Source organism: Euprymna scolopes, chromosome 22 (assembly GCF_053919585.1).
Source record: "Euprymna scolopes isolate OS-2025 chromosome 22, ASM5391958v1, whole genome shotgun sequence".
Lineage (NCBI taxonomy): Eukaryota > Metazoa > Mollusca > Cephalopoda > Sepiida > Sepiolidae > Euprymna > Euprymna scolopes.
This window is the reverse complement of record NC_136503.1, coordinates 5,492,172-5,505,580: the sequence shown is the minus strand read 5'-3', so window position 1 is coordinate 5,505,580 and position 13,409 is coordinate 5,492,172. Positions and strand designations below refer to the sequence as shown.

Genomic DNA, 13,409 nt, shown 5'->3' with positions numbered 1-13,409 from the left:
GGTATGTGAGAGTTTTGGAGAGTATGGTGGATGAAGCAGAGTTTCATGGACAAATTTCTTCAACTTCTGCTGGGTTGATTTAGTAACATGTGGTCAGTCATTGTCGTGGGGGAGAATTGGGCATTTTCTGTTGACTAATGCTGGGTGTTGTTGTCAAAGTTTCTGATGCATTTCATCCATTTGTTGACAGTACTTCACCGTCATAATGGTTTTGCTTGCATTCAAAAAACTGTAATGAATGAGACTGGTCTCAGACCCCTTTTGGTGTAACTCTGGTTTCGGGAAGTGTTGTGGAGCTTCGTCAATGTCTAACCACTAAGCTGAGAGTTGCCGATTGTCATAAAGAACCCACTTTTCATCGCAAGTCAAAACCCAGTCGAGAAAAATTACGTTTTTGTTATGTAAAAAAAGAAGATAACATAACAGCATTTCTTTTGGTTGTCATTCAATTTGTGAGTCAGTAATTTATCAAGTTTTTTGTCTTTCTAATCTCTCTCTCAAGTGGTTGGAAATTGTAATATACGTTATGTCTAATTCAGGAGCAAGTTCTCGAACAGTTGTGCATGGATTGGCTTTAACTAATACTCTTAATTGATCGCTGTAAATATCCAATGGCCAATCACTACGCTCATCATCTTCAAGACTTTTGTCATCGCCACAAAATTTCTTAAACCACCATTGTGTTGTGCATTCAGTAGTGGTTCCTGGGCCAAATATTTCATTGATATTGCAAGCTGTTTCAGCAGTTTTTTGGCCTAGCTTGAATCGAATTAAGAAAATTGTGCAAATTTGCTTTTTTTCCATCGTGTATTCAACGTTATCAAAAGAAAACATAATTGTTTGAAAACGATTGTAATTTAAACGATTAAATAGAGCGAAAAACGCTCTTTAAAATGATATATAAAGTAAAAGTATTATAACGAAAACTTATTTGAAAATACATCATTTGAAATCAAAATGAAAAATTCCACAAGAACTTTCTTCTCAACCTAATAGTATATAACAAAATGTCGTATCAAAATAAATATAGCATGTAAAAATAAATATTGCATAAAAATATAGATATAAATATAGTATAAAAATAAATATAGTATAAAAATAAATATAGTATATAAATATAAATATAGTATATAAATATAAATATAGCATATAAATATAGTATATAATATAAATATAGTATAAAATAAATATGGCATAAAAATATAAATATGGTATATAAATATAGTATAAAAATATAGTATAAAAATATAAATATAGTATAAATATAAATATAGCATATAAATATAGCATAAATATAGATATAGTATAAATATAAATATAGTATAAATATATAGTATATAAATATAGTATAAATATAAATATAGTATGTATATAAATATAGTATAAATATAAATATAGCATATAATATAGTATAAATATAAATATAGTATGTATATAAATATAGTATAAATATAAATATAGTATATAAATATAGTATAAATATAAATATAGTATAAATATAAATATAGTATAAATCTAGCATATAAATATAGTATAAATATAGTATAAATATAAATATAGTATAAATATAGTATAAAAATATAGTATAAATATAGTATAAATATAATATAGTAGAAATATAAATATAGTATGAATATAAATATAGTATATAAATATAGTATAAATATAATATAGTATATAAATATAGTATGCATATAAATATAGTCTATAAATATAAATATAATAAAAATATAAATATAGTATAAAAATATAAATATAGTATAAATATAAATATAATATAAATATAGTATAAAAATAAATATAATATAAATATAGTATGAATATAAATATAGCATATAAATATAGTCTATAAATATAGTCTATAAATATAAATATAGTATAAAAATATACATATAAATATAGTATAAATATAAATATAAATATAGTATAAAAATATAAATATAGTATAAAAATAAATATGGCATATAAACAAACTTACATCAATGGACCTGTTTCGGATTCCTGTTATATTGGTTGGGTCTTCATAATAAGTATATTGAAACTTGAGGGAGTCCCTGGCTTGATCGAAATTGAGCACTTTACGTTCATCCAGAAATTCATACAACATGTTGTCAAATTCTGTGGATTGAATGCCATCTTCTAAACCAAAATAGTTGGCTATGAGAAATGAAAAAAGAAAAACAACCTATAATCGAAGTACTAAATATGTGAATTGAAAAGAAAATGATAGCGATACCAGTTCAAGATTACTACGTTTGAAAAGATGCACCTGAAGAAGGTCAGAAATTGCATTCAACGAAACATTATGATGAGATTTAGTCTGAATAATCAAAATAAATAGTTACAGAGATTTTATGAAAAGTTAAAAAAAAATAAAAAATAAAAAAAAATATGAGGAGTGTTCCCAAAGTAAACCAAAAAATTTCAGTTGTGAATTTTTTTAGATGAGGGCTGATTGTTTATATTATTTGTTTTGATTGGACTGTTGTTCTCATCTCGAGTGTTATTTGTACAATGTTTCAGTTGGTATAACCTTCAATCTTCGTCAGCCATCTTGGAAAAGAAAGGAGAAAAGTTACTAGCTCCATAGAGGTTTTCGTACTCTTGGAGTTGTTTTTGTTTCACACATATGAAACCACGGCAAAGAAAACAAAAATAACTTCAAGAATATGAAACCATCTACAGAGCCAGTAACTTTTCTCCTTTCTTTTCCAAGATGCCTCATGAAGGTCAGAGGCTACACCGGTCAAAACTTTGCACAAATAATGCTAAAGATGAGAATAATAATCCGATCAAAACAAGTAATACAAGCCAAAATAGTTGGCTATTACAAAAGAAAAACAACCTGTAATCGAAGAAATAAATATGTTATAGAATACATTTTTGGGATCCTTAATAATAAATTAAACGGGGTTGCCAATTTATAAGAAGGGTTACCAATTTACATCCTTAAATAAAGAAATAAAAATAAATTCAGGAAAAAACAGCACTCGATAAAGAACACGGAATTGGAGGATTGCAATTTAGTCACTCAAATGATTTACAGTAGAATTCAAGTTTTATTCTAACTCTATGCCATAAATTATTGAAGTACAGAGATGTGTAAAAAATAATAAAATTACAGTCACGTGCTGGAGAGCTGTACTAATATTGAATATTGAAATTCTGAGTAATCTCGTTAACATATCCACAACAGAAAGGGGTTCTCACACTGACATAAACATTTTTTTAATTCACTAATTCATTTGTTAAACTTCACACCAAGCCTTTCAAAATGGTCAATGTTTTTTTTCTACAATTTGTGTTCACCTTTTGTAAAGTTTGCCAATGCTACATGAACAAACATTATAATTAAAAATGGACAAAAGTCTAAGAAAATTTTTTAAAATTTATTAAAAGAAATAAATTTTTTTTTTTAGATTTACCCTTTTTATACTTCACTATCAATGATGTTTGTCATTAATTAACCCTTATCCTTAAGTGGCTTTCAGGCCTTGATAGGTGTTGACTCTCATGTAAAAAATATTTATTGAAAAGATGAGGCCAGCAATCCAAAAGTTCCAAATTGGTTTGTTATTTACAAACAAATTAAATCGATTAGTTTAAAGTAGAGTCCACCCCATTTTAGAATAAATGTTTTAAAATTTCTTTGTTGCAAATGGAATCAATTTTTCTAATTTTTGTTTTTTTTGGTGGTTCCCTCTCCTAAAGGTATAAACAAAAACTAGATTCCTACCACCTATTTTAAAATAAGAATATACTATGGTATTTTAAACAAATATCACTGAGTTGTCTAAGTTAGGAAAAGAGGAAAGGGCTAAGTTTCTTGTATAGTTTTTAAATAGAAGATAAGCTTCCCCACCCCAATATTGAACTCAAACTATTAAAGTGTCTTTTTTGTTGTTGTGTTAAATCTTTGATATAACTATTTTTTTTGTGGAGGCGATTTCTGTCGCCACCTAAACTTAAAGTTAGTGGGGTTAGGGTTCAGAGTGTTTGGTGGTTTATTATTACCCGAACAGGGTTAGTGGTAGGATTTAAGGAATTTTATTTGGGGGTGGGGTGGGGGATACACTTGAACTTATAGTTAGTAGTAAGATTAAGGGAGTCTTTCTTTTTTTCTTTTTGAGACAAGTGGAGTCTGTTACCACCCGGACTTAAGATTAAGGTTAAAGTTAAAGTTAAGATAGAGTTGTTTTTTAACCTATCTCTCATTCTCTATATACCCCCTTAAATTTTGGTTATATGTCCTTAAAATGCTATGTTAGACACTGGTCCAAAAATTAAATTTATTTTATGTTAAATTTATAAGCATAACTAATCCTCCATTCTATATTTTAAAACAATTATGTTTTCTTCTCCAAATTTGTCATGATATTCACATGTCATCACCTAAATAATTGATTCTTATTGGAAGGATGCGGGGCAGAATTTAGCAGAGAGTCCTCATCTTTTAAATTTGTAATTTTCTTTCTAATTTGACTTAACATTTTCTCTTTATGTATTTTATCCAAGATTTTGATAAACTCTACTTTCATTTTTCACTTGTGGTGTTTTTTATTCCACTTGTGCCATTTTTTGTTGCCAATTTCACCTAAATTCGTTATTATAATCAATGTAAAGTTTTTCTAATAATTTAAAATCAAAATCAATCATAAGTGTCAACAATAGAACATTTAGTTTTAAACAAAATAAAAAAGATCATTTTCAGAATCAGAAATTTGGCTAATATTTTTCTACATCTGATACCGATTCCAATGCCCCAAAAGTTCCCAATTCTGATTAATCATCTCAATACTAGTTATTACCTTTGACCTTCTTTTCACACGTAGTTCAATAATTATCTTTCATGATAAGCTTTATATATAACATTCTAGTTAATGGTGAAACTACAGACATTTGCCATGAAAAACACTAGCAGAGGGTTGAAACTATGATGGAATAACTTACGTATAAAAAAAGCTCCTTCATTAGCCGTCAGTCCAGCCAAAAGTTTGAAACGTTTATAGCGTCCCTGGTCTCTGAGTCTTTTGGGCAGGTAGGCAAGAAAACTGATCGCATTTCCCTTTATAGGTCCATCAACAACAGGTCCAAATGGATTACCAATTTCTCCGTTCTATGAGCAGAAAGAAATTTTAAATTATATATATTGAATAATAGAAAGTCCACTGTTCATAGTAAGCACTGTTGATATGGAATACGCAATTCAAAATTTAATGGTTTAAAGCCAAACAAGTGCAGAACCTAATTTAAACGGTTAAATTTTGAATTTTGTATTCCATATCAACAGTGTTTATTATAAACAGTGAACTTTCTATTACTTAACACATACACACTCGACCAGTGTCTTCTACTGTACCAGATATGCAAAACCTTATACTCCATCAAAATCTGAAGAAAGACATGTCAAGCCTTACCACCACCAAGGCACGCAAAAAGAAGGGAAAAAAAAAAAGAAAAAGAAAACTGCATTTTCCTAATGAAGATTCTATTATGAATCGAAATATTGAATTTAATTTTAATAAATAAATGTTTATTTATTGAAAGAGATTCTGCACTTGTTTTTGCCTTAAACCGTTAAATTTTTTAATTTTGTATTCGTTGCCTCCGTTCAGTCTCGAAAGACAAAGGATATCCCTTGAGAGGGCAGCTGCGCGTGTAATTGTATGGCAAGAGTTGCACAATCCCCAACCACACCGCACTTGAATCGACACTGCTCGAGTCCAGTGGCAAGGAGAAGTCCAGGACGACTGGAAACAATGTAGAGATAAGCGGAAAGTGCATACAGCACATGGAAGGCCCAAATGGTCACCCATCTGTTCCTGGTCAGGCTTATCGTTGCTTAACTTCAGTGATCTGACGGGGACCTGTGTGTCAAATGTGATTATGCCGTATATTTTGTGTGTGTGTGTATATATATATATATATTGTGCTATGCTAGATTCTTATGGTGCTGGAGGAAAAAATAGCATCTGGATTATTGTTAAAAGAAATGACACAAGTTGAAAGATCTGCGAAAAACTTTAAAAAAATAAACTTTGGAATTTTCTCATATATTTTTAAACGATGTTGTAAGCAGGAAGAATTATGTATATATAATACTATATACTTATAATTCAAAGTGCATCTCTTAGGGGATATTTTGCCATCTCACTGTAAGAACTTTTGAGCACGACGTTTACGGCGGACTTGAACCTGAAATATTCAATCTTTACAGTGTCCTTTGAGATACATCTGAAACAGTGATGAGACAATTCCAATATTATTCCCAATTTTAATACAATTATCAGTTCTGTTCTAAATTCCTGATTTCAATAACAAAAGCACCCAAAGAACACACAGCAACATAAAAATAATTATTTACTCAACTGCAGAGTAATGTATTGGAAGAGTTCATTAAATGGTGTCATTTTAAGGTTAAGTTTATATAAAAATCTTCCAATAGTTAAAGCTCTTCTTATTGCAAACCTTCTTAAAATGATCAGCACTGATTAGTAAAGTTAAAATGTAAATATACCAAAGTTAAAAATGAATAAAAAAAAAAATCAACAATTTTTTTTTTTTTCCATTTTGTGTTGGAATAAAATCTATTAAAAAATGGATACAGTAATTTTTTCCGTATTTCACCAATAAGTTATAAAAAAAAAAATGATACCTGAAAAATTAGTCAACAAAAATTAGACAATTTTAGCCAAGGTAGGAAAATTAGATAACTATGGAATAAATATCAAATTGAAAATAGATTTTAGGACAGTTCTTGAGAGGAATATAGTTTTAAAGAGGCCTAGCTAATTATGTCTGTTGTTTGGTATGTCCTATTTCTGATTTTGGTAGGTACGTGTTGTTGGACTCTTCCATCCAATCTTGCCACTACATCAGTTGAATTCAGTTTCAACGATGTAATGTATATGCAAATAGATGTGTCGATGGGCTCAGTTTTGTGCCCGATAATGGCAAATATTTTCGTGGGTTTCCATGAAGAACAATTGCTTTCTGGACCCATCAAACTATTGATCTATTTTCACTGTGTGGACAACACATTTTGTCTCTTCGATAACAAAACAGAGGCAAATAATGTTTTCTCCTTACTTAATAAAATGCATGCTGCGTTACAGTAAACTTATAAAGGAGAGTCTAATTCATCCCTAGCTTTCCTTGATGTATTGGTAACGAAAACATCATCAAGTTACCTTACATCAATATACTATAAACCCACGTTCACGGGACTGTATACACATTGGGATTCATTTTGCCCCCGAAAATGTAAGATAAATTTAATTAGGACTCTAACACATCGTGCCCTTATGATCTGCTCCAAATCAAAATTGGATGAGGAATTAAAAATAATTATTGACACCCTCTCCAACAATGAGTACCCGTTGGATGTGATTAGGTCAGTTATACAGAGGAAAATAGCAGAGTCCTCTGTAACTAAAATTCAAACGGTTAATAAATGTCCAGTATATCTGCGTTTACCTTGGCTGAGGGCAGTAAGTGAGAAATTTGCAAAGCAAATCAGCTCAACGGTGCAAAATTGTTATTTTGCTTCAAATGTACGTTTTGTGTTCTTTACGAGAACGTTAATGCCATCCGCTCGAAAAGATGTTCTACCCCCCCCAATAATAATAATAATGTAATTTATAATTTTGAATGTAGTTGCAGTGCCAACTATGTGGGTCAAACAACATTAAGATTGGATGGAAGAGTCCAACAACACGTACCTACCAAAATCAGAAATGGAACATACCAAACAATAGACGTAATTGCCAATACTTACGGGTCTTGACCACCTTATAAAAAACCCGTCTTGTGGAGCGAACTTTAGCACAAATTCTTTTAAAATCCTAAGTCGTGCTCACTCATTATTTCAGTTAAAGATCTTGAAGACGGTTCACGTTCGGTTGAGAAGGCCTTCTCTCTGCAAGCGGAAAGAATGCCTCTTAGGTTTAAGCGTGATTAGTCTCTAAGATTAGTCTCTAAGATTAGTCTCTGTACATAATCTCAATTTTCATTCGTGTCTTTCCTCCTTTTTTTTGTTCACTCAAATCCCTCGATACAGCTTTGTTAAAGCAAGGGCGAAACCGGTCAGCTTACTCCCCCATTTCCCCACCCCCTTTTTATTCTCTTCACCCCGTTCCTTTTATTTTAAACGAGGATTTTATTTTAACACCTTAATCATGAATTTTCGTCTTCTCTTCATGATTGCAACATATATATATATATCTTCATATCCTGGTTAATTGATTTTATTATAATAAAATCGATTTGTAATGCATTAAAAAATTCCGATAAAAGCATTATTCTTGCAACTGTTTGAAGAAAAATGTAGAACTTACTTTTAAGGGGATCCAGACAGAAGCGTTTACTATTTCCATGGCAGATTTGTCTCTCAGACAATTAACCATTCTCTGGTTGTCATTAGAAGGGCAGCCAAGGTTTTGAGCCAAAGTAGAAGCATAGTAAGCGGCACTGCTTGGCGCTCGGACAGCCCAGTCACTGCTATCGGAACCTCCCATCATGATAGCATAATGAAACATTCCTACAACGTGTTAAAAAATAAAAAAAATTTTTTAAAAACGATGAACTGTTAGAGTAAGAAATAAGCATCTTTGGTGGAAGGGAAGTTGGGTATTTTTTTTTTGACCTTTCAACCTCTATGGGTTATTTAAGGTCAGTTATGTTTTTTATTGAGATTCTTTATTTTTCTTGATTTAGATCTTCTGATATAATTTTAACTCTTTTAGGAATTTAAAGATATTTTCTATATTAGTATATTCAAATGAATTTTTCATATTACTTTTGGAGAAAGACTTTCTGAGGTTCTTCAGTGTTTCACATTCCATAAGGATGTGTTTGATAGATGTTTGGCATGTGCTACATTTTGGTTGTAATTCTTTGTTCAGAATAAAGGAGTGTGTGAGATTTGTGTGCCCTATGCCGAACTGGGATAGGATAACTTGTTCTTTCCTGGATTTTATGAGGGCAGCGATATATATATATATTTATCTTGGGCCTTTTTTGAAATAATTTGTTTTGGGTGCTGTTTCATTTTTGTTGCCATTTACTTTGGAGAATTTCATTTTTCTGGTTTCAGATCTGTACATGAAATTTTAAGATTTTCGGGGGTTAATTTCAGATTTGGCTGCTTTGTCAGCTCTTTCATTGCCTTTACTCCTCTGTGGTTCGGGGTCAAACACAAAAGAATTTCTATATTGTTTAGTTTGTATAGAAGTTTTACGATGAAGGGATTTTTAAAATATTTACTTTACAGTGATATTAATACTGATAGTGAATCTGAAAGTATGATGAATTTTTGCTAATTGCTGTTTGGTTGGTTGATTTTTTTTACAGCATATCAACCCTTTTCAGGTTATTTAATGCTGAATCCATTGATTTGGAAGAAAAAATTTTTTAATAGAATATATTTGTTTTTTTCAAGTCGGTTTCTATTTAACCCATAGTTGGAACCCTAACAGGTACTACCACTCCGGGTCAGAGTGGACCTGGGAACAATGGCAATTAAAGGGTGGCTCCACACTCCCCAAAGCCCACAAGCTGGGGCCTCACCATCGGATATAGTTTAAGGTCATATTCAGGACCGGTAATTGCTGTTTGAGATAATGTCAAGTGCTAGTTTTATTGCATACACTCCTGCTGCAAAGCTTAAGCTTTCTGTTGGTAAAGGCGTTTTTAAGGTTTTTATGTTGGATACGGATGTGCAAGCTTTCTTTTCATTGTCCTTCGATCCATCTGTATATATGAGGTGACATTTTGGATATTGTAAGAGGATGTTGTGAATTTCCTCTTGATACATGCTTCGGTGGGTTTCTGCTTTGATAAATTCTTTTAAACAAAGATTTACATTTGGTTTTTTAATTATTTATGGTGGAACATTCAGGGTTATATGGTTGTGTATGTTTGAAATGGGAATTTCAATTTCTTTAAGTGTCGATTCCATTCTTAGTTTGAATGTTTTTATTGTTTTTTCTTTACTTTCAAATAGCTCTTTATATTTTGGGTTGAAAATGTTTTCATAAACTAGGTTAGATGGGGTGGATTTGATTTTTATGTAGTATTGTACTGCTAGTTTTTCTGTTTGTAATTGTGGGGAGTTTCATTTGCTTCTATGAATAGGCTATCAACTGGAGAAGTTCTGAAAGCTCCTAAAATTTATCTTAAGCTTTCATGGTGAATTGAGTCTAATTTTATTTTAGATATAAGTTTCTGGCTTATCTATAGATAAAGCTGGCATAGTTTAATTAGGATCTGATAAGGTATTTGCATATTTTATGAATGGTCTGTTAATCAACTCCCCACTTTGTGTGAGCAACTACTCGAAGGAGTACAAAATAGACTTCGTGGCTTAGTGGGGGATGCCCTTTTCTCTACCCTGCAACCTCTCTCCCACAGAAGAGACGTTGCGAGCATATCCTTGTTTTATCGTGTTTTATCGTTATTTTCATGGCAGGTGCTCGTCTGAACTTCAATCTCTGGCCCCCCCCCCTCGCCAATCTTTCACAAAAAACACCCGTCTAGCTGAATCCACTGTGAAAAATTTCCCCAACTCTATATCTGTGCCTAAATCAAAACGCGGATTCCATGAACAAAGCTTCTTTCTTAGAACTGCACGCCTGTGGAACTCTGTTCTGTCTGCCTGCTTCCCTCCGGACTACAACTTGGATGTCTTCAAGTCCAATGTTAACAAATTCCTAATGAACCGCCCCCTTAATTAAACATTTCATCAAATCTCCACACTAACGTAATGTACTTGCAATAACCCTTATCCCTGAGTGGCTTTCGGGCCTTGATAAGTGGTGATCACTGTGTAAAAAGAAAAAAAAAGAAAAAAAGAGCTGTAGGGTTTTGCTGCTTTTTAGATAATTCATGTGGCATATGAAATTCAATTTCTTATCTAATATGACTCCAAGTGAGATTCTTTTGGGTTGACCACTGGTATTATGTTTTTTGGGTTGACCACTGGTATTATGTTTTTTGGGTTGACCACTGGTATTATGTTTTTTGGGTTGACCACTAGTATTATGTTTCCCTCTAGTTTGAGGACTGGATCATTATGCATTTTTCTTAAAGAACAGAAATGAATCCACTGAGTTTTGGTTTTTGAGAAACTGAAGCCATTGTTTATAGCGCAGTTATTCTATTTAGATTTAATTGTAAAATTCTTTCTATTGTTTGGATATGAGAGGATCTGTAGCTGATGACCAAGTCATCGACATACAGAGCACTGTCAATTGTAAGAGTTAAGTCTTTATTATATTACACGTTGCTGTGGCTCAGTTTATTTAAATGGAACACAAAAACGAAAAAGACAAAAAATATGTCTTATGTTTATGTTCACAATATTTTTGGATACACAATATTTTGAGGTATCCTTTTTCTGTGCAGATGTAGAGATTGTCTGTAGTATACGTAACATATACTTTTCCATGTGAGAAGACATCATAGAGTATATGTAAGTCACACAAATGTAAAAATTGTCCCTGAACAGTGTTAATGGTTATTGCAAACGCCAAGCAAATTGTGAAGCGCAATATTTTAAATTAAAATGGTATATCCGTTTAAATCATACAATGTACGTTTATTGTCTGTTCTTCTTGACGGTTGACAGAAAGGGAAAACAGGAGGATTAAATTTTACTATAGACGTGTATGTGAACACGCACTGGAAAATCTTGGAACGTAAAAAAATTTAGCAGATTTTCTTTTTGGATGTAAGTATACGGTTTTATCAAAGATAAACCGATGGAAAAATTGAAAGAAAAACTGATTAAAAATTAAACCAACAAAGTAAGTGGGAGACCATTGATAATTCAGAATAAAGAAAGAAAGATGAAAAGGATGTAAAAATGTTGTAGGATAAGTTTTCACAGAAAGAAATAGTTTGGTAAACTGTTGTTTTTGTTGTTTTATTCCAAGAAAATATATTGCTTTCAAATATAATTAATGAGAATATGCGTAAACATTTTGGTGCTTTTTCTTTATTGTTGCTAATACACAAATCGAAATATTATATATAAATAGTATCTACTGAATTGCCATGTCACAGTAATGAAAATAGCCAAAACTTTCGAAAAACGATGACGGAGAAATTAATGATTAAATGAAATAGTTTTCGAAGAAATTAGAAATTTTAGCTATTTCCCTTGTGTTTACGTCACATGTCACATGACCAAACAAACATAGCCGCAATCATTTTTTTCGCGTAATCATTGAAGATCGAAAAAATTGTGACACATTGGTTATTGTTGTGATTGACAATGTCAGGAGTTATCATGCTTGTTTTTGTTTTTTGTTTTAAATTAAATATCAACTTTTCAGCTGGCCGATTTCACTACAATAATAAAGAAGCACCCTTTTTATCGGCAGACCTGTACAATGAAAAACCTTTTTTTTTTCTTTTTTTTTTTTTTTTACACATTGATCACCACTTATCAAGGCCCGGAAGCCACTCAGGGATAAGGGTTATTGCAAGTACATTACCTTAGTGTGGAGCTTTGATGAAGTGTTTACTTAAGGGGCGGTTCATTAGGAATTTGTTAACATCATATTTTTTTGGTACCCTTGCATAACTTGACCCTGACCCTCGGAATTTTTTGTCAATTATGATTTGGGCTTGACCAACAGTCACCGGAGAAGCCGAGCAAAGTAACAGATGCAGGCGAATTTCAAAACAAACAAAATGGAAAAAATAGAAATACAATTAATATAAAATAACAAAAACCTACTGCAAATTTATTGAATATATATATATATATATATTCCAGAAAAGTTGCATTTTGTATTGTTTAGTTACTTTTATTTTTTTTCGCAATTGTTTTATAAAAAAAATTTTTTTTTTTACCGTAAATTTTTAGGTGAAAGTTTTTTTCAAGAAAACTTACATTTTTTATAGAAAATTGTTATAAACGTATCCCTTTGCAAATAGAATTTTTTATTATAAGAAAAGATAAATGCTTTTTATGAACACTGTAAATTGTTAGGTGGAAGTACAGAATTTTTTTTTATTTTCAAGAAAATGTACAAATTATTTTTTGTCACACTCCCATTAATTATGCAAAAAAAATGCCGATTTAGTGTTTCAACATTTGAAGAACGCTTGGCTTAATCCGGTAATTGCTGGTCTAGCCCTAACCATAATTGGACTCGAGGATTCAGGTCAAATTCTTCCTAATTTTGTCTTTTTTTCAATTTTTTGAGTAGATTATCAGCGATTGCAAACTAACAAATTTAACCAAAATGCAAAAACTTCAATAATTAATTATTTTTAAGTGGTGCTCAGTTTCTAATACAAAGTCCTAGTAAATCTATTCCCCTTATTGGAAACACGAAATCAAATTATTGCCCATATGGTTGAGAGAGGTTCTTTTCGCTTTTTTTTTTGTTGGAGGGGGG

The 13,409-nt window shown here is 31.3% G+C and overlaps 1 protein-coding gene across 1 annotated transcript in view; it reads right to left on the bottom strand.

Annotated features, from left to right (window-relative positions):
- Window positions 1-13,409, bottom strand: part of LOC145243863 (cholinesterase-like) — a 66,741-nt gene that overhangs the window by 25,853 nt on the left and 27,479 nt on the right. The window contains exons 5-7 of the mRNA XM_080106932.1: window positions 8,337-8,539; window positions 4,951-5,116; window positions 1,979-2,157 (exon numbers count right to left, since the gene is read on the bottom strand). Coding sequence (XP_079963058.1) covers window positions 1,979-2,157; window positions 4,951-5,116; window positions 8,337-8,539 — 548 coding nt within the window. The remainder of the gene's footprint in view (window positions 1-1,978; window positions 2,158-4,950; window positions 5,117-8,336; window positions 8,540-13,409) is intronic.